At 53.3% G+C, this 16,420-nt stretch overlaps 7 protein-coding genes across 7 annotated transcripts; 5 read left to right on the top strand and 2 right to left on the bottom strand.

The window, feature by feature from the left end:
• Window positions 1–727: 727 nt before the first annotated feature.
• J4E88_008177 (uncharacterized protein) lies at window positions 728–2,280 on the top strand (the record flags this gene model as incomplete). Its single annotated transcript, XM_049401790.1, has 4 exons — window positions 728–776; window positions 860–1,078; window positions 1,130–1,671; window positions 1,723–2,280. The coding sequence occupies 4 exons, from the start codon at window positions 728–730 to the stop codon at window positions 2,278–2,280; spliced, it is 1,368 nt and encodes a 455-aa protein (XP_049252328.1).
• A 1,041-nt stretch (window positions 2,281–3,321) lies between these two features.
• J4E88_008176 (uncharacterized protein) lies at window positions 3,322–3,949 on the bottom strand (the record flags this gene model as incomplete). Its single annotated transcript, XM_049401789.1, has 2 exons — window positions 3,322–3,915; window positions 3,944–3,949. 2 exons carry the CDS (start codon window positions 3,947–3,949, stop codon window positions 3,322–3,324), a joined length of 600 nt encoding a protein of 199 aa, XP_049252327.1.
• A 460-nt stretch (window positions 3,950–4,409) lies between these two features.
• J4E88_008175 (uncharacterized protein) lies at window positions 4,410–5,587 on the top strand (the record flags this gene model as incomplete). Its single annotated transcript, XM_049401788.1, has 2 exons — window positions 4,410–4,637; window positions 4,688–5,587. 2 exons carry the CDS (start codon window positions 4,410–4,412, stop codon window positions 5,585–5,587), a joined length of 1,128 nt encoding a protein of 375 aa, XP_049252326.1.
• A 1,359-nt stretch (window positions 5,588–6,946) lies between these two features.
• On the top strand, window positions 6,947–7,521 carry J4E88_008174 (uncharacterized protein; the record flags this gene model as incomplete). The annotated part of the gene is made up of 3 exons (XM_049401787.1): window positions 6,947–6,956; window positions 7,167–7,304; window positions 7,358–7,521. The coding sequence occupies 3 exons, from the start codon at window positions 6,947–6,949 to the stop codon at window positions 7,519–7,521; spliced, it is 312 nt and encodes a 103-aa protein (XP_049252325.1).
• A 376-nt stretch (window positions 7,522–7,897) lies between these two features.
• J4E88_008173 (uncharacterized protein) lies at window positions 7,898–9,453 on the bottom strand (the record flags this gene model as incomplete). The annotated part of the gene is made up of 3 exons (XM_049401786.1): window positions 7,898–8,424; window positions 8,687–8,699; window positions 8,875–9,453. 3 exons carry the CDS (start codon window positions 9,451–9,453, stop codon window positions 7,898–7,900), a joined length of 1,119 nt encoding a protein of 372 aa, XP_049252324.1.
• Window positions 9,454–10,239: 786 nt separating this feature from the next.
• Window positions 10,240–11,928, top strand: J4E88_008172 (uncharacterized protein; the record flags this gene model as incomplete). The annotated part of the gene is made up of 4 exons (XM_049401785.1): window positions 10,240–10,333; window positions 10,383–10,575; window positions 10,624–10,710; window positions 10,758–11,928. 4 exons carry the CDS (start codon window positions 10,240–10,242, stop codon window positions 11,926–11,928), a joined length of 1,545 nt encoding a protein of 514 aa, XP_049252323.1.
• A 1,607-nt stretch (window positions 11,929–13,535) lies between these two features.
• J4E88_008171 (uncharacterized protein) lies at window positions 13,536–15,980 on the top strand (the record flags this gene model as incomplete). Its single annotated transcript, XM_049401784.1, has 1 exon — window positions 13,536–15,980. The coding sequence occupies one exon, from the start codon at window positions 13,536–13,538 to the stop codon at window positions 15,978–15,980; it is 2,445 nt and encodes an 814-aa protein (XP_049252322.1).
• Between the last annotated feature and the right edge of the window lie 440 nt (window positions 15,981–16,420).

The following is a 16,420-nucleotide window of genomic DNA, read 5'->3' as shown; positions in this document are numbered from 1 at the left end:
CAAAAGCAAGGGTGCACACACGATCAGACCACAAGTTCATTCAAGCCCTTGCCTTTTCCATCGGAATCGCGGTCACTAACACGATCGAAGACAACGTTACGTCGTACACATATTTCCAATTACGCTGTTCCTTTCTACCCGAAGTGTACTATATACAGCGCGCTCGCGCTGCAAGGCTAAAAATACAGACGACGCCCGCGGGCGCCGCTTACCCCGCTTGGCACGTCCCCCCTGTCTTGTACGGGCGCTTCCACGCCTGTTACACGACGCGGCGAACACGCTCGAAACCCTGTCCGTCCCCTAAGCGCCCGCTCCACACGAGCTCAATTTCCAGCTCGTCGCGCTGCTGAGTGGCTGCCCTCGTCATAGGCGACTTTGTTCCAAGATAAGACATTCTTGAGCTGGCGTTGCGGCAAGGCGGGTGGTTGGACGAGCGGTTGGTGGGGTCGGGTTTGTGGTTGTTTCATGTGCGGCGTGTTGGCAGGCATGGGGTTTGGCGTGTAGGAGTAGGTTTGTATGCAAAGTATAAGGTCCCCGATGGGGGAGGCGTTGGGTTTAGGGCTTGTTTATGCTGTGGTACTTTACTTTTGAGGGGATTAATTGGGTATTGCTTTGCTGTTCGCTCTTTTCTTCCCGTTCTTTTCCATTTCATTGCCTTGAAACTGAAGAGCTTGGTTGATTATTGCGCGCGCTTTTGAGTGCTATTTGGTACTGAGATATGTTTGCCATGATACACGTACGGCAGAGAGTGGGTGTGGTACTTGCGCTGCTGGCTTGTAAGTCATCTCTAGTGGTTTGAACTACATACGATTGCTTGTCTTTCCTTTCACGTTGCTTACTTGTTGCGCAGTGTTCCCAGCGCTCATATCATGCCAAAACACAACAACGAACGTCACTACCGCATCGACATTCTACCTTGATCGGACAGAAACACAGTTCTCTCTCAACATCGCGGACGACTCAGATGATGTGTTCATCTACTACGCCAGTCCGGCGTACTCATGGGTCGGCGTTGGGTTTGGAGAGAAGATGGAAGGGAGTCTGATGTTCATCATGTACCCCAATGAAAAGAGCGATAGTACGCTTTCACGTAACTTCGAACAACGACAATTATACTAACAAGTACCAGACGTAACGATATCCACACGCATCGGATCCAAAGCCGCGGAACCAACCTTCAACTCCTCAGTCTCCCTTACCGTCCTCCCAGGAACCAGAGTCGACGACGACATGCTCATCTTGAGGGCGCGATGTGGCAACTGCCGCTCTTTCATCGACACGGAAGCGACAGCACACCCGATGATTTATGCTTTTGGTCATGGACAAAACCTGCAATCCGACTCACCCTCTGCAAACCTCAAACGCCACATCCGCTACGGTCACTTCACCATGGACATGGCAATAGCGACTGGACCAGGCGGCGTACCAGCAAAGAGCAACGCCTTGAACGGCGTAAGCATGGTGGGCGACATGACCCGAGACCACGACCGAGCGAACCTCGCACACGCAGTCATAGGATGTCTAGCGCTCTTCCTACTCTGGCCACTCAACGTGCTGCTTGTAGCCTTCTTCAAGAACATCAAGATACACGTCGTCTTCAGCGTACTCATCATGATCTTCCTGCTTGTCAGTTATGTATTGGGAGGAGTTACCAGTGCACAGTATAATCGCGTAAGTTACCCCTTCGTCGACGTCAACATCCCCATACTAACGCGTACCCAGTCGAAAGCATTCAACACCCCGCACCAAATCATCGCCTTCATATCCCTCCTACCCCTCCTCCTAACCAGCATCCTCCCGTCCCTAAAACCGTACCTACCCCGCCTCCAGAAGGCACTCCACACACCCCTCGCTTCAGCCTCCCTCGTCCTACTCATCCTAACCGGCGGTCTTGGACTCCATCTCTCAGGGCAAACCCGACCAATCGTCCTCATATACACCGCCATATCCATCGCCGTCTTCCTCTTCATCTTCATCATTCAGTCCTGCATCCGGAAACGCGGATCCGCATATTCCCGCGCTGAGAGGCGACAAAATCGCGGAACAGGCGAAGACAGCGATGAGATGGTCATGCTGGGCAAGATGGAGGAGAACAGTATGCCGTATGGGCACAGTGCGGAGCAGAATGATAGTAGAGAGTTTGGTGCTGATGGACAGAGGCAACAGCAGCAACATGTGAGGAATACGAGTCGCACGCATTATGGAGGTGGGACGATGCCTGGTCCACAGTATTTGCTTAATATGCATCCGGGGGTGCCGGTGCAGGTTAGTCGCATGTGAGCATAGAAGGTTCTGGGGTTCATGATTGTATGATTAGCATGGCGTTTGGGATGTTGATATTGCTTGGGGTCTGTGTTGTTGAAATCATTTCATCTTGGGGCAATTGGGAAGCGAGAGATACCATGTAGCGTTGAGCATTTTCTGGCGTTGGTCATATTCCTCATCAATTAGTTTAAATCATATCGTCATCGACGGGCTAAATGTGCCGCTTAGAACGTAACCTTCATCGTTATATATCCAATGCAGCTTTCTCGTATCCGAGATTCAACAGTTTGTAATTTGCTTGGAAGTTCAGCGGGCAGCCCAGCCGGGAACCTTTGCCCGAAGATAAACCCATTCTCCGTCATCTATATCGCCAACAGATATAACGCCCATTTGCTTCTGGGCGTCGCTGACATCGCCAAAAATAACAGGGAGGATTGCTGGGCCTTCAACACGAATGTACTGTCCTTTGGGCCCTTTGAGCGGTCTGATTGTGATGGCAGGCTAGCAGTTCTCAAATTTCGAGTCTTCGTAGCAGCAATCGAGCACGGCCAAGAAATCGTCTTCACTGCGTGCCAATCCGCCCTAGGAATTAGTCGGTTTTCGGATACGGAGCCTGATCTTGACGCCGCGGTTCGTACACAAATAGTCCTCTGGTAGCCTGAATTCGTCGTCGAATCTGCGGTTAATTATCCCGCTTGAAGTGGCGAATTGCCTTGGGTGACTCGCAAATACCGAGGTGGGCGTTCCAGGAGAGTGTGGAAGGGTTTCTTCCCATGCGAATAGGCTTTGATCTGCGGAAAACCTTATGATGTGTTCCTGAAGCCGAACAAAAGCCTTTTTCCCTTCACTATACATTTGCTCCATGTTGATGTCGAAAATGCCCATCAGGGAATATACCATGTCTTCTATTCGTGTCGTATTGCGCCCGGCTATCCAGCTCATTCGCTTTGCGATACTCTCGTCCTTCATGTCGCTTTTACTGGAAAGCACGTCTGCGTTGATCCCAGTGATGTGCCCTAGTTCCACACACAACGAGCTCTTCCTGCTAAGATATCTCTATTCTGCTGCGTAGAACCGTATCTCCTTTGGAGCTAGTAATTCTTGTAAGGTCCATCCTCGAGTGAACCAACGCGACCTGGCAAGCTGTTCTTTATCGTCATTGGACATGAGGCTGTCAGCCCAGGCTTCGGAGCCCACATTGATATCATCGAGATAGGCGTAACACTCCGCCGCTTGTTCATACCACCGGAACATACTGTTGATGGCTTCGCTCAGCTCTGCAGAAGAGTTCTTGTCGATGCAGCAAGTGTCCACCCATACTAACGTCAAACGGTCGCTCAGGGCTTGCTGACAGGCTTTCAGAATCTTCCAGTAGCCGCGGCTGTTTTTGAAAGTGGCATCGTCCCGCAGTGAATGGTTCGTAAACTGCTGTAGAGTGACTTCGTCCTCGCCCCACGTGTGTGATAGGATGGCATATGGCGGTATCAGAGACTCATCCATGAAGAGTCGTAGCTCAAGTGTGGTAGCGTCAATAAGTCGCATGATGTTTTGCGGAATTGAAAGTTTGAAGATGGATCTGACAACGAGGTGAAGTGTTGTCTTATGAGGTTGCGATGATTGAGCTAGGCTGATGCTGCCTAGTGAGCTCAGCTGAAGGGCTCACGTTGGCAGCGCTTACGCGCATCGCTGCGAGTCTCAAGCCCATCTGTACTGACTTGACAGACTGAAAGAGTGGCTAGAGACTACAGACGAAAGTCGGGTCTGTGCGTTGGTCCCCGACGATATCAGACGAACGACCGTCGGGGAAGCTCCGGTAAGCGCACAGGAAGCAGTCACCCGGGCGTCAAGAAGCCGCCGACACCCGTGGACATCGCGCAGTAGGATGTTACATCAACATTCCGAAGCCAGAAGTATATTTTGCCTTGTCGCTAGGTTCACTGGTTGCTTTGCTTGGTTCGGCGAATGTTTCACGCGTGCGACATGTTGACAGCTAAACTTCAGGGTCCGGCTCTTCACGTGACAGATGACGCGGCGGCAATCGTAATGCACGGCTGAGGCACCGCCTCCCTCGTCCTCCTTGATACTTTCGTTCTGCAACACCTCTTCGCCTTTCAACCTTTGAACTATCCTGAATACAACCCACGATGTCTCCTAGCAAGTTGGGTGTTTTCGCCCATTTGGCGCTGGCCGCCAGCGCCGTGCTCATCCCTTCGACCGTGACGAACGTGGAAGACCTCGGGGACGACCACGCTTTTGAGTCTCTCGCCATCAACCCCAGCCAGCGATCCGTCGCGCTGGAGTGCCCTGGATGCGCCGTTGCGACCTTGGATGGAAAAGACCTCAAGTGGAAGTCTGATGTTGGGAGTGCCTTCGTACGTAGTCGGCTACATGCCTCACAGCCTTACATGCTAACAGCCAACAGCGCCTGGACTTTGACGTCGGACCCCATGGCGACGCTTTAAACCTCAACAACGCCCAACTATACCCGCCATCGTTCGGCTTTCCTCCCCAGCCTTACACTCTCACACAGGTAGACCCATCTACAAAAGAGGGTCTACGTCTGCAAATCACCGGCTATGAATTCCGCTACGACGGCGCAGAGACTATCTCAGAGGAGGGCACCGAGCTCCTTCCGATGACCTTCCAAATCACCTCGGTCGAAGGCACCACTGTCAATCCTCCTGCGCTCCAGATCAACGTTCTGAAGAACTCGGAGGGTCGCCTCATGATCGCATCCTTCAACGAGGCTGAGCGTAGCCCGGCCACACCATCAGACAAGGAGTGCAACGAGTGGCCGCTTTACTGCAAGTGGAAGAACATCATGGCCGACCGCATCGAGCAGATCAAGGACATGCGCAAGCCTAGGCCCGGCTGCCACAAGCGACCCCACGCCGGTGCCCGTCCCAACAACCCCATGGAGCATGAGGGCATTGCTGGAAAGCCCCCGCACCGCTTCCGCCCTGGCAAGGCGCACCCACACCATCACCCTCACCACATGGGTCAACACCGTCACCACGGCTTCGCCAAGATGGCTCGTCGCGCCTTCTTCACCATCTTCGTCCCTATCCTCATCGGTATCTTCGCTGGTACACTTACATACCTCGTGGGCATGGCTCTCGGATGTCTCATCGCTATTACCGTTGCCAAGGTCCGTGGCCAGCGCTACCAGCCGATTGCCTTGGATGAGGAGGATGTGGAAGAGGCAGAGGAGCGCGGAGAGAAGGAGGAGTACGCCGAGCTTCCAGCATACGACGCCCCTCCTGTCTACGAGGAGGCTGCCGATGAGGAGGCTGCTGTCAAGAAGACTGATGAGACAAAGTAAAGCTTACTCTAGGCCTGGAAGACGGTACAAGTGGCGAGTGGATATGGTCATGTCACGCTTCTGGTTAGATGGATAGTTTGTAGCATGCCCCTCGTTTGTAGCCCGTTTTGATTAGTTAGCTCTCGCAATGAATCTCTTCTAGTTCACATCGACTGTGTTGAAATATGCTTTTGAAGTGCAGGCCTTGTTTGATCTATTGCTAACGGTTTAGCCCGACATCACCCTCTCATGGCTGCTCCACCGTGATACCCCTCTCGATGCGGATGAGCATCCATGCGGAGGTGCGCAATGTGGAGACCCAGCGCAGTAGACACGTCTTGTGCCACATGGTTCGTCCCAACATGACCACTGAGGACTTTAGACGGCAGCCGGGTAGAGCAACTCCAGGCAGCAATACGGATTACGTGACTCATACATTTGCATTGGTAGGCATGCGCCTGAGCAACCAGCAAGTATATCTAAAGAGTGGGACATGACCACTCAACGATAGGTTGCGACCGATATGACGCCATATTTCCATCTGCATCTTCTCAGAAAGCAGCAAGTAAGGGTATGATATAAGCCAAATCTTGATCCTTGAAGTGTGAACATGTTGAAAAGGCTGGAGAGTCTGTAACATGGCGGTGAAAGCTTCAGGTTGACGTTTCTAGAAAGTCAACAGCAAATATGATATGTAACTGTGAAGAGACAAGAGCAGACAGAGTATTGAAAAAGGCTTTCTCTGGAATTGAACGCGTCTTCGCTAGTTGCTTGTTGCGGTGGTTGGTGTAGTTTGTGCACAGCGTGAACGCGTCGTGGGGGGGTACAGAAGGCGTGCCGTGAATGAGTTGAAAACGCGCAAAACATTGTATGGTAGTTCTAGATGCTTGGTGTATATGTCGCCGTCTTCTAGTAAGTTTTGAGAGAGTGCAGCATGCTGTAGCCGCATGCAGGGCGATTATCACAATCCGAAGTTGGTGTTCCAGTCGCGTCGGCAGGCCGCGATTGAAGTTCCCGCACGGGCCATTTCGCCGACACCTGCATCAGCAGCCCGGCGCGCCTGCAAGCGTAGGTGAGAATTGGAAGTGCTGCTTTCCACGCTTTTGATTTTCCCCCAGATGTGAAGGCGCAAGGCCTTTGATTTCATGTTCTGACTCGCCCCGACCGGGCCTAGCGCCACTCTGTGCCCAGGTGTGATCTAGAGGCACCCGCGCCCGCCTCCCTCGTCTATATAACCGGCCCACCCGCGTCTTTGGGGTCTTTTCTTTCTTCTCTTTTCGCAACCCCCAGCTTTCATCTTCATCCACGCCATTTACGCTGCACCAACGCGCGTGATATACCAATACCCATCACCTCCATCTCCAATAAACTACCAACAACATGACTGGACGTAAGTACATCTTTGTTCCTCTTCCATTACCCGCGCATCGACGTTGTCGTCGCTTGTTACTGCTGCACATGGCGGTGAGGCGCGCTTGGTGTTGAGGCTCAACGCGTCGCCCCCACTAATGCACCGCGCATCACGACACTCATACACAACCACCATGCCGTCGCGGCATCCATTATCACCACAAGACAACATGCTAACATACCTATGCAGGCGGCAAAGGTGGCAAGGGTCTTGGAAAGGGTGGCGCCAAGCGTCACCGCAAGATTCTTCGTGACAACATCCAGGGTATCACCAAGCCCGCTATCCGCCGTCTCGCGCGCCGTGGTGGTGTCAAGCGTATCTCAGCCAGTAAGCATTCCCAACCTCGTCGACATGTCAGACAAGTCCTAACATGACCGCAGTGATTTACGAAGAGACCCGTGGTGTCCTCAAGACTTTCCTCGAGAGCGTTATCCGTGACGCTGTCACCTACACCGAGCACGCCAAGCGCAAGACCGTCACCTCCCTCGACGTTGTCTACGCCCTCAAGCGCCAGGGCCGTACCCTCTACGGTTTCGGTGGTTAAACATCTCCTCTTCTCGTCACGACACATCGGCGCCCGGCATCGACCGCTTCTTGCGGCTTCTTGGTCGGGGACTGTCCGCATGGTCGCACATTGTTTACGGATATGATCTGGTCACGGCTATCGGTCTTCACGGCGTTATGTTCATGGGTGGTTTGGAAATGATCAATATGAAGCTTCGATCTTCATTTGGCTACTTCAGTCAATGCATACATATTCATGCACCTTGCTGTCCAATTGTTTTGTCTTGTGACGTTGACTCATGTTGTGCCGTCTTTGCCTCGAGCACAGCTTATCGCCTGCTATACTCGACAGTAGCTGACTCCAGACAAATCCCCTTCCACCTTGGCATCCTCCGACCGCCATTTCGTCAGCTTCACTAACACTTCTCCACGTTGGTCGCAGCCATAGCCAGGAGGTACGCTTGAGTAACCACATCAAGCTGGTCAAACGGCTGTCCACTCTTCGAAGCGAGTATACCTTGGCTACTGATGATCTCGTTGTACAACTTGCGATCCTCAATGTGAACATTGCCAGCCCGCAGTATGACCATCGGCACGATCTTGACCTGGTCGAGTTCAGGAACATGGACCTTGGCATAGCCTCTAGCATGACCACAATCCGGCGGCGGTACACCCACAATCACACCCTGGGCACCTGGGAATATCTCAACATCGCCAGACGGGCTCTTGTAGTAGTGTCGCACTTCGTAACCGAAACCTTCGCGTATGGGAGCAAGGTCTGGGTTGAGGTTGCAATGGGTCCAGGGCTGTAGGTCGTCTCGGGCGTCTTCCCAGAAGGTGGTTTCGGCGGCGGAGGTGTCGATGAAGCGTTCTACTGCGTTTACTCTTATGGGGAAGGCATGCTCGGTGGGGATGAAGGCCATGTTGGTTGGGTGCGCTGTAGCTGAGATTCGTCAGTATTGAAGAGCTGAAGTGGGCACTGAGGTGGGAATCGGAATACCTGAGTATGTCGTGAGTGTACTTATTGGGATTTCGAAGTAACGTTGTTGTTGTGGGGATGTAGAGATGAGCGTCGCGTATATGATACGCTGATTGAGCAAGAGCTGATTACAGATTGGGCGCGCAGGGCAAAGTAAAGGTACCTTGAGGCGGCGTTGATACGCGCAGCAAGAATCCTCTCGAGGTGAAGTAAAGGCAAAACATACTGTATGGGCCTCTCTGTACACTGTCCAAGTGTCTCGTTCAGTGCAGCCTACTTACTCCAACTGTCATCCCCATTCTGGATCCAGCTTCTTACCGCCTCCTCCACCTCTTTACAGCATCCCGTCACCCCAAACAACCCTCCCTCAACCCTAACACTCTCCAGACTCCACCTCTTCAACTCCTCACTAACACTCTCCACGCCATCCTCCACAACCAGCACATCAAACCCCCTGTCACTTGCCTCCCGCACCGTACTACTCACACACGCATCCGCCGTGACCCCACAAACCACCAAATTCTTCACCCCCTTCGCTCTCAACATCATATCAAGCTCCGTATGGACAAACGCCCCTCGTCCCGGCTTATCAATAACCAGCTCTCCCTTCGCCGGCCTCAACTCCTCAATAATCTCATGCCCCTCCTCACCGCGGATCAACAGACGACCCAACGGACCCTGACTTCCTATTTCTGCGCCGTTGACCCGACTCCGATGGGCTTCTCTGCTGCTGACTGTTGCTAGCGAGGGATCGTGACCTTCCCGTGTGTGTACGACGGGGAAGCCTGCGCGGCGGAATGTGGACAGTAAGGATGCGATGCGGGGAATCAGTGGCTCGAAACGGGCTAGAGAGTAGCCTTGTGAGGAGAGATAGCCGCCTGGTGAGAGGAAGTCGCGTTGCATGTCTATGATGACGAGGGCGGTTGTTGTGGGATATAGGGTTGAGTTATGTGGCCAGGCATACGGTGTTGTTGTGGGGATCTGAGATGTCATGGTCTTTTGGTCGCAAGCTTTATGCTACTGAGTGTATATCAGGAACGACTTGATGTCGTGATGATGTGATGCAGGTACGATGATGACCATGAGGGGTTGAGATGGTGGGCATGTCGCTATCCATCTGTGCATACACCGCGTCGTCAAGGTTGCCTACATTCACATCTCCGCGCGGCAGTCTGTTACGTTCGTGTATTTCTTGTATTGTCTTGAGTGATCCTATCGCGTCGGGTTGCGATAGCCGGTTATCGGGATCGGCAGGTACCTATGCATCTCCACTCCTTCCGCAAGTGCTTCAATCCTCACACCACAACACCATCGCAATACTTCCTCTGTACGCATGTCTGCAATTCGATAGCGAAGAGTTTAAGTCGACGGCAACCGGCCGATGGATGTTCTCAGCCGCAAACATACCGCATAGCAGCCAACTCATCTCGTCTACCGTACCCCACTTCTACCAGCACCCCGGTTGCTCCTCATACCGCTTCCGCTCCCTATCTCGACCAATCCACTCCACACGCTTGATGCGCGATAAGACATGTACGAGATGCTTGGCGGCTTCCCAAAATGGAGGCACAACCTGGGGCAGATGCTCGTTATCAGGATGACGCAGGGTTCGGCCGTTGACGGCGCCATGTCGTTCAATGGCTGCGAGAAACGGGTTTGCGCGATACCCGGACAGGTATATGTATGCGGTTAGGTAACACTTGAACAATCGCTTCCGGGCTGTTCGCATGTTCACAGTCGTCTCTTGACCTTCTTTCTGTCGGTTTTGTGATAATCGAGATGGTAGAGATGGCGCACAACCCAGAAGAGAAGAAGATCGTGGAGGAGGCCAACAGCGACGATGATGTGCTGGCGCAGCTGGGATATACCCAAGGTAAGTTCACAAAGTCATAGTTGAGAACGTGTACTGATTGCGTTCACAGAGCTCAAGCGTAGCTTTGGTCTACTTGGGATGGTCGGTTTCTCGTTCAGTATTGTGACTTCATGGACCGCACTCTCTGGTGTACTCATCATTGGTGTTGAATCGGGTGGGCCGCCAGTCATGATCTGGGGCTGGCTGTGTGTCTGCCTTGTGACACTTGCTGTTGCGTACTCAATGGCTGAGATGTGTAGCGCGTATGTACACCTGTGCCTGACTATATGGCTGAGCTGACCGTCTCTAAGATATCCTGTTGCAGGTGGGCAGTACTCTTGGGTGGCTATCCTGGCACCGACACGCTGGGCTCGCTCGATGAGTTATCTCTGTGGATGGTGTGTATTCTCAAGATGACTTCCCAATCACTTCCTAACATGAACAGGTTCATGCTGATCGGAATCATATGCATGGGCGCAGTCAACAACTTCGTCGCTACGAACTTCATTCTCGGTACCGCCCAGCTCAATTATGGCTTCACGATAGAGCGATGGCACACAGTACTCATCGCCTATCTCATCACATTCATCGCAGCGGCATCTAACATCTACCTGCCACACATCCTTAACAAGCTTTCGAAAGCGATTTTCATCTGGAATCTCACTTCCTTCGTCGTCTGTCTCATCACCATTCTGGTCACCAACGATCATAAGCAATCGGCGAGCTACGTATTCAGCGACTTCGAGAATTTCACCGGATGGAACGCGCCATATGCTACATGCTTGGGGTTACTTCAATCAGCCTTCGGAATGTGCTGTTACGATGCGCCATCGCACATGACCGAGGAGATCAAGAACGCCCGGAAACAAGCTCCCCGCGCGATAGTCATGTCGGTTTACATTGGCTTCTTCACCGGGTTTGTCTGGCTAGTCGCATTGTGCTTTTGCATTGGCGATCTCGAGGAGACAGGTGCTACCGCGACAGGAGTACCTGTCATTGCCATCATATTCAATAGCACGAACAGTGTGGCCGGAACATCTACATTAGCATCTATGATCGCTATCATTGCCACAGTATGCGCCAATTCGCTCATGGCGGAGGGTTCAAGAGCCGTATACGCCTTTGCAAGAGACAACGGACTCCCTTTCTCCAACGTACTAAGCAAGATCTCGACAAGATCGGTGCCGGTATACGCCATTATATTGACAGCCGTCGTCCAGATGGCTTTCAACTCCATTTACTTCGGTACAACAACTGGCTTCAATACCATCATCGCCATCGCCACACAGGGTTTCTACCTCTCGTATCTAATGCCCCTGCTCTCCCGCATTCTTGCCCACTTCTCCGGTAAGAAGACTCGATTGGAAGGCCCGTACTCACTCGGTCGCTGGGGCATTGTTCTCAACATTATCGGGTTTTTGTATCTGGGATTCATCTGTGTCGTGTCCAACCTACCTAGTGTCACGCCTGTGACAAGCGACAACATGAACTACACTTCTGCGGCGACAGGAGTTGTTATGTTCATCAGCTTGATATTCTGGATCATGACTGGAAGGAAGAAGTTCACTGGGCCTGATGATGGGAATCTCTTGGATGTCGGGAGACATGTCGCGTAGGCTTCGGGTACCCCGCTCGGTACTCTTTTTTTGTTACTAGTGTCTCACTTCAGATGAGAGACAAATTGAGAATAGGACGTCTTTAATAACTTATCTTTGTTGACATGCTTATGAGTCACTGTGACGCATAGCGCCAGGGTTGAGCCTCGCTACCGCCTGCGGTTAGCACAGGGTCCACGCACCTGCATCCAGGGATCGTTTGATGATTACGAATCGATACCACAGAGTCCAACCTCACAACACCCTCGCAGCTTTTGGCCTGACACGAATCCCCTTGGAAGCCGTCTCGCTTTGCCGCCGAAATACAAGGCGCGCACCATCTACAACTACCTCGGGCGACCAGTCTCACATCTAGACACACTGTTACACCATGTCAAAAAGAAAGAATCACCGCGAAAAGGCAAGACTCAAACGTCGACGGGAGCTTAACCAGAAAGGATACAACATCGCCAACACAATCGAATGTCGGACCCTGCGGAAAGGAGCAAGGAAACAGATCGCACGCGAACGCGCTGTAAGACTATGGATCTATCCCTGGATCATGGCTCCGACAGGCCGATTTCGGCATTCGTATCCGAAAGCCAGTCTTCTCGGCCTGCCTTCCGAGATTCGCCAACAGATCATCTACGAAGCGTTCGGCATGACGGAGCTAAGACGCATGGTTGAGTACACAGAGAACAAGGGAGCTTTGGCGGCAGCTCTGACAAAAGAGAAGGCGCAAAAGCTGAAACAACGACGAGAGACAGCAATGGGTATACCCATGTCGCAGTTCGAAAGTGACTGCATCACGATGCTACATCGACGCATTGCTGACTTCTGTTGTGTGTCGCATTTCTTACACACGGATATGGAATATGTGGGAAAGCTATGGAAGAAAGATCTGGAGAAGTCACTCAAGTGGCAGTTTTCGGCACCGCTGAAACTGCACAAAGCGCCTACCCAGGAAACGGTTGACGTTCCGAGACGAACAAGGGGAAAAGTAGTCAAAGTGAAGGGGCCGGGCAAGCATGCTAGGCGACCCCCGAAGTGTTGGAAGTGTGAGGAAAGACATCACGATAGAGATCCAGTCTGTCCGATGGCGAGATATGATATTGAGAAATGGCGGCGACTGACGAAGAAGAAGAACAAGAGTGATGACTGGGTGAACCCAACGCAGCCATGCTCGCTGTTCGTAGGGACAAAGATAGTGTTTGCCGACGACTAAGAGCTTGATGTAAGTAGAATGAAAACTGAAATTCAAGCCGGGAGGCTACCTTGTCGCTGAGATGCTTAGAACCAAACTTGAAGTATACGCCGGGAGGCGACATATCGCTACCATCATTCAAATAATAACTGTGTTACTCAATGTAGTCCGCACTTAGATGTTGGACTATCGCATACAGCAGGTGAACGCAAGTCGTCTTCACCTTCACTATACTGGAGCTGCTCTTTCCAAGGCACAATAGCAGGAAGCTGAAGTCGTACCAGTTATTGAACAATAGCACTCGACTGGCAGTTGCCATATATCTTTCGTCCTGAGGCTTTGCTTCCATCTCTTGCTTTCTCTTCAAACCCTACTCACAACTACATCTTCATACTCACAATTCAAACAAACAACTACCTTCAAAATGGACGGCGAGAAGATGGAGTTCGGCAAGGAAAGCGACTACTTCCCTTTCCACTTTTTCCCTCCCTCCAAGCCCCTACCCCCCGCTCAGGGACCGACTGGCGCTGGCGCCAAAATGAGCTTGAGCTTGGATGTCTTCCCGCCGGGGCCGGGGCCGGGGGCTGGGGACGACAAGGGCGCTAACTCCGGAAGCGGTGTCTTGGCATTTGCGACAACAAAGCAAGTACCCACGCTTAAAGAGAAGGATTTGTCGCGACTGGTGGAGGAGGAGAGCGACTACAACATGTCGGGGCAGGAAGATTCTGTGGAGCAGATCAGGCGAGACCGCGACGAATACAAGGAGTCACTTGATCGCGAATACGACCGATACGGCAATCTTGAGTCGCAGCACGAGCGACTCAAGGAATCACTCGCAAAGTCCAACAACGACCTCGCCGACCTACGACGCCGGCGCGAAGACACCAGTTTCCAGCTCGATCAAAGCACTTCGCTGCTTGCGCAAGAGCAGGAGAAGATCCACACCCTCGAGACGCGCAACGCAAAACTTGCCCAAGAGCTCCAGAAGAACGAGACCGCCCTCAGCGAGGCCCGCAAGCAGATCGAGAACCTCCACGCCGACGTCCAGCAAGCGCAACAAAATGTCAGAGCCGCCCTCGCCGACCGCGACGAGTACAAAGTGGAGCTCGAAGACTTGAACTTGCAGTTCAAGGATCTAACGGCGCAATGGCAGGAAGGAATGGAAACTATCGCCGAGCTGAAGGAGACACTCGAAGAGCACATCAACTTTGAGGAGAAGAACAACCTCCAGGGCGACATCGCTGAGGCCAACGCCGAGCATGAGCGCATTCTACGGGTCGTCGAAGTCAAGGATGAGCGCATCAGCCACCTCGAGTCGCTGTTGCAGAAGGAGATCGAGCGCAACCGCCACGAGCTCGACGAGAAGGCTCGAGCCGCCGCTGCTTCGCCCGTCGACGATGACCGCCACATCGGCAGCATGGAGGGTACCCTTGAAGCAGAGCTCGAGAACTCCGGGATCAACGACGATGATTGGATCGCAGCCGATGCCAGCGACTACGAGCCTTATGTGCCATCGTCTGCCTCCGAGATCCACGTAGCCGCCAGCGTCGAACCGCGCGACCCATCGCCAACATCGCTGTCCACCAGCCCCGTTCACCAGGCCGCCAGCACCGAGCCCGAGGCTGCGAAATCGCCCGTACAAACCGTCGACATCCGCGAAGCTGCCAGCACCGAGCCCGAGACCGCGAGGTCGCCTATACAAACGCTTGAGGTGCGCGAAGCCGCCAGCAGCCCGCCCGCTGAGCCAGCGCGCATTCCGCTCTCCTTCTACAACGTGCGCGACATCTTCAACTGCGCCCCGGAGCAGCCTGTTGGTGCGGTCTTGACTACCAGCAAGCCGACTGCCATCAGCACCGCGCCCATCGAACCCACTCGCGTTACGTACTCCCTCGACGACGTGCGCCGTGTCTTCAGCTATACGCCCATAGAGCCTGCTGGTTCGCCTTTGGCCCTCAGCCCGCAGAATATCACCAGCACCGAGCCCATTGAACTCGTGCGCCCTGCGCTCTCATACCGCGATGTGCACAGGATCGCTAGCACTGAGCCCATGGACGCTGCTCGCGCTGAACTCTCGTTATACGGTGTAGAAGACATTGCCAGCTATGCGCCAGTGGTGCCTACTGAGGCGCGTTTCGCCATGTACGAGGAAGAGATTGCGAGCCTTTCACCCCGCAGTCCGGTGCCTGTTGCCTCTACACTTTTCGGAGACGAGATCGCCAGCTTTGCGCCGAGAATACCCAGCGTCACTACGCTCGCGCTGAGCCCAACTGGATCTATCAGTACGAGTCCAGTTGCGCCTGAGAACTCCACCGCCGAGCTCTCCACCCAAACTGACGCACCCGCAACCACTACCGATTTCTCCGTGCAGACCGACGCACCTGCGCTCACGAGCCAACTTCTTCCTCAGGCGGCTCTCGAGACGACGCCCGTCGAACCAAACACCCAGGTTGCCATCGTCAAGCCTACCAACCGCATCACTCCCGTCATGGTCACCCGCGAAGTCAAACCCATCGAGCAGGCCCTTCTCCAGCCCGAATATCAACGCCCCGTCGCAGCTCCGTCCAAGAAGATTGGATTCATGGGATGGATCCCCTGGTTGGTCGCGATCCTTGTGGCGCTTTACGCACTCGTCCAAGAGGCCGAACTAGCTGCGTGGAAGAACGCGAACGGTGTCGGTTTCGGTGGTGGCTACGGAAACGTGGCTACTCGCAGTGGAGCTTACGGCAATGGTCGCCACCTCTTCGGCGTCATTCCCATCGGTATGGACATTGGCGGTTCCTGGGTGTCCGAACAGATTGCGCGACGCATGTCTGCGGCCATCTCTCTCCTTGAGGACTTGGCTGGTATCCCGATCGAGCCTCATTACTGAGCTTGCTGGTCACAACTTGCACTTGGCGTGAAGATTCGCACCTTCGACGAACCCTGATGATCTACCGAACGCGTCTCACCGCTCGCCGTCCACCATCAGTCTAATGACAACTACGACATTGTGCGAGGATCACGTTACGACAGCCAGTTACGACCAAGTTGAACTTTCCAGCAGCGTCACGACGGCGTTTGCTTTAATGCTTTTCCTTTCTTTCATTTCTTCACGAAATTGCATACCCCGGACCAAAAATACCCATTGCTACTTTTCCGAAAAAGATGTGCTGGGACACAGCATCTACGACGGCGTTTTGTTTAGGCTCCGGCCTGTCGTTCCAGCGAGATGGACTGTTTATACCCCCAGATACCCCCCTTGACCTTTCGCTTCTTTCTGCGAGCTGCGAGCAACGATGGACATGTAACCTCCCGCCGCGGGATACGATT

This window comes from Alternaria novae-zelandiae (assembly GCF_023758075.1).
Source record: "Alternaria novae-zelandiae strain BMP 2774 chromosome Unknown scaffold_18, whole genome shotgun sequence".
Lineage (NCBI taxonomy): Eukaryota > Fungi > Ascomycota > Dothideomycetes > Pleosporales > Pleosporaceae > Alternaria > Alternaria novae-zelandiae.
Note: the sequence above shows the minus strand (reverse complement) of the source record. Positions and strands in the feature narration are given on the sequence as shown.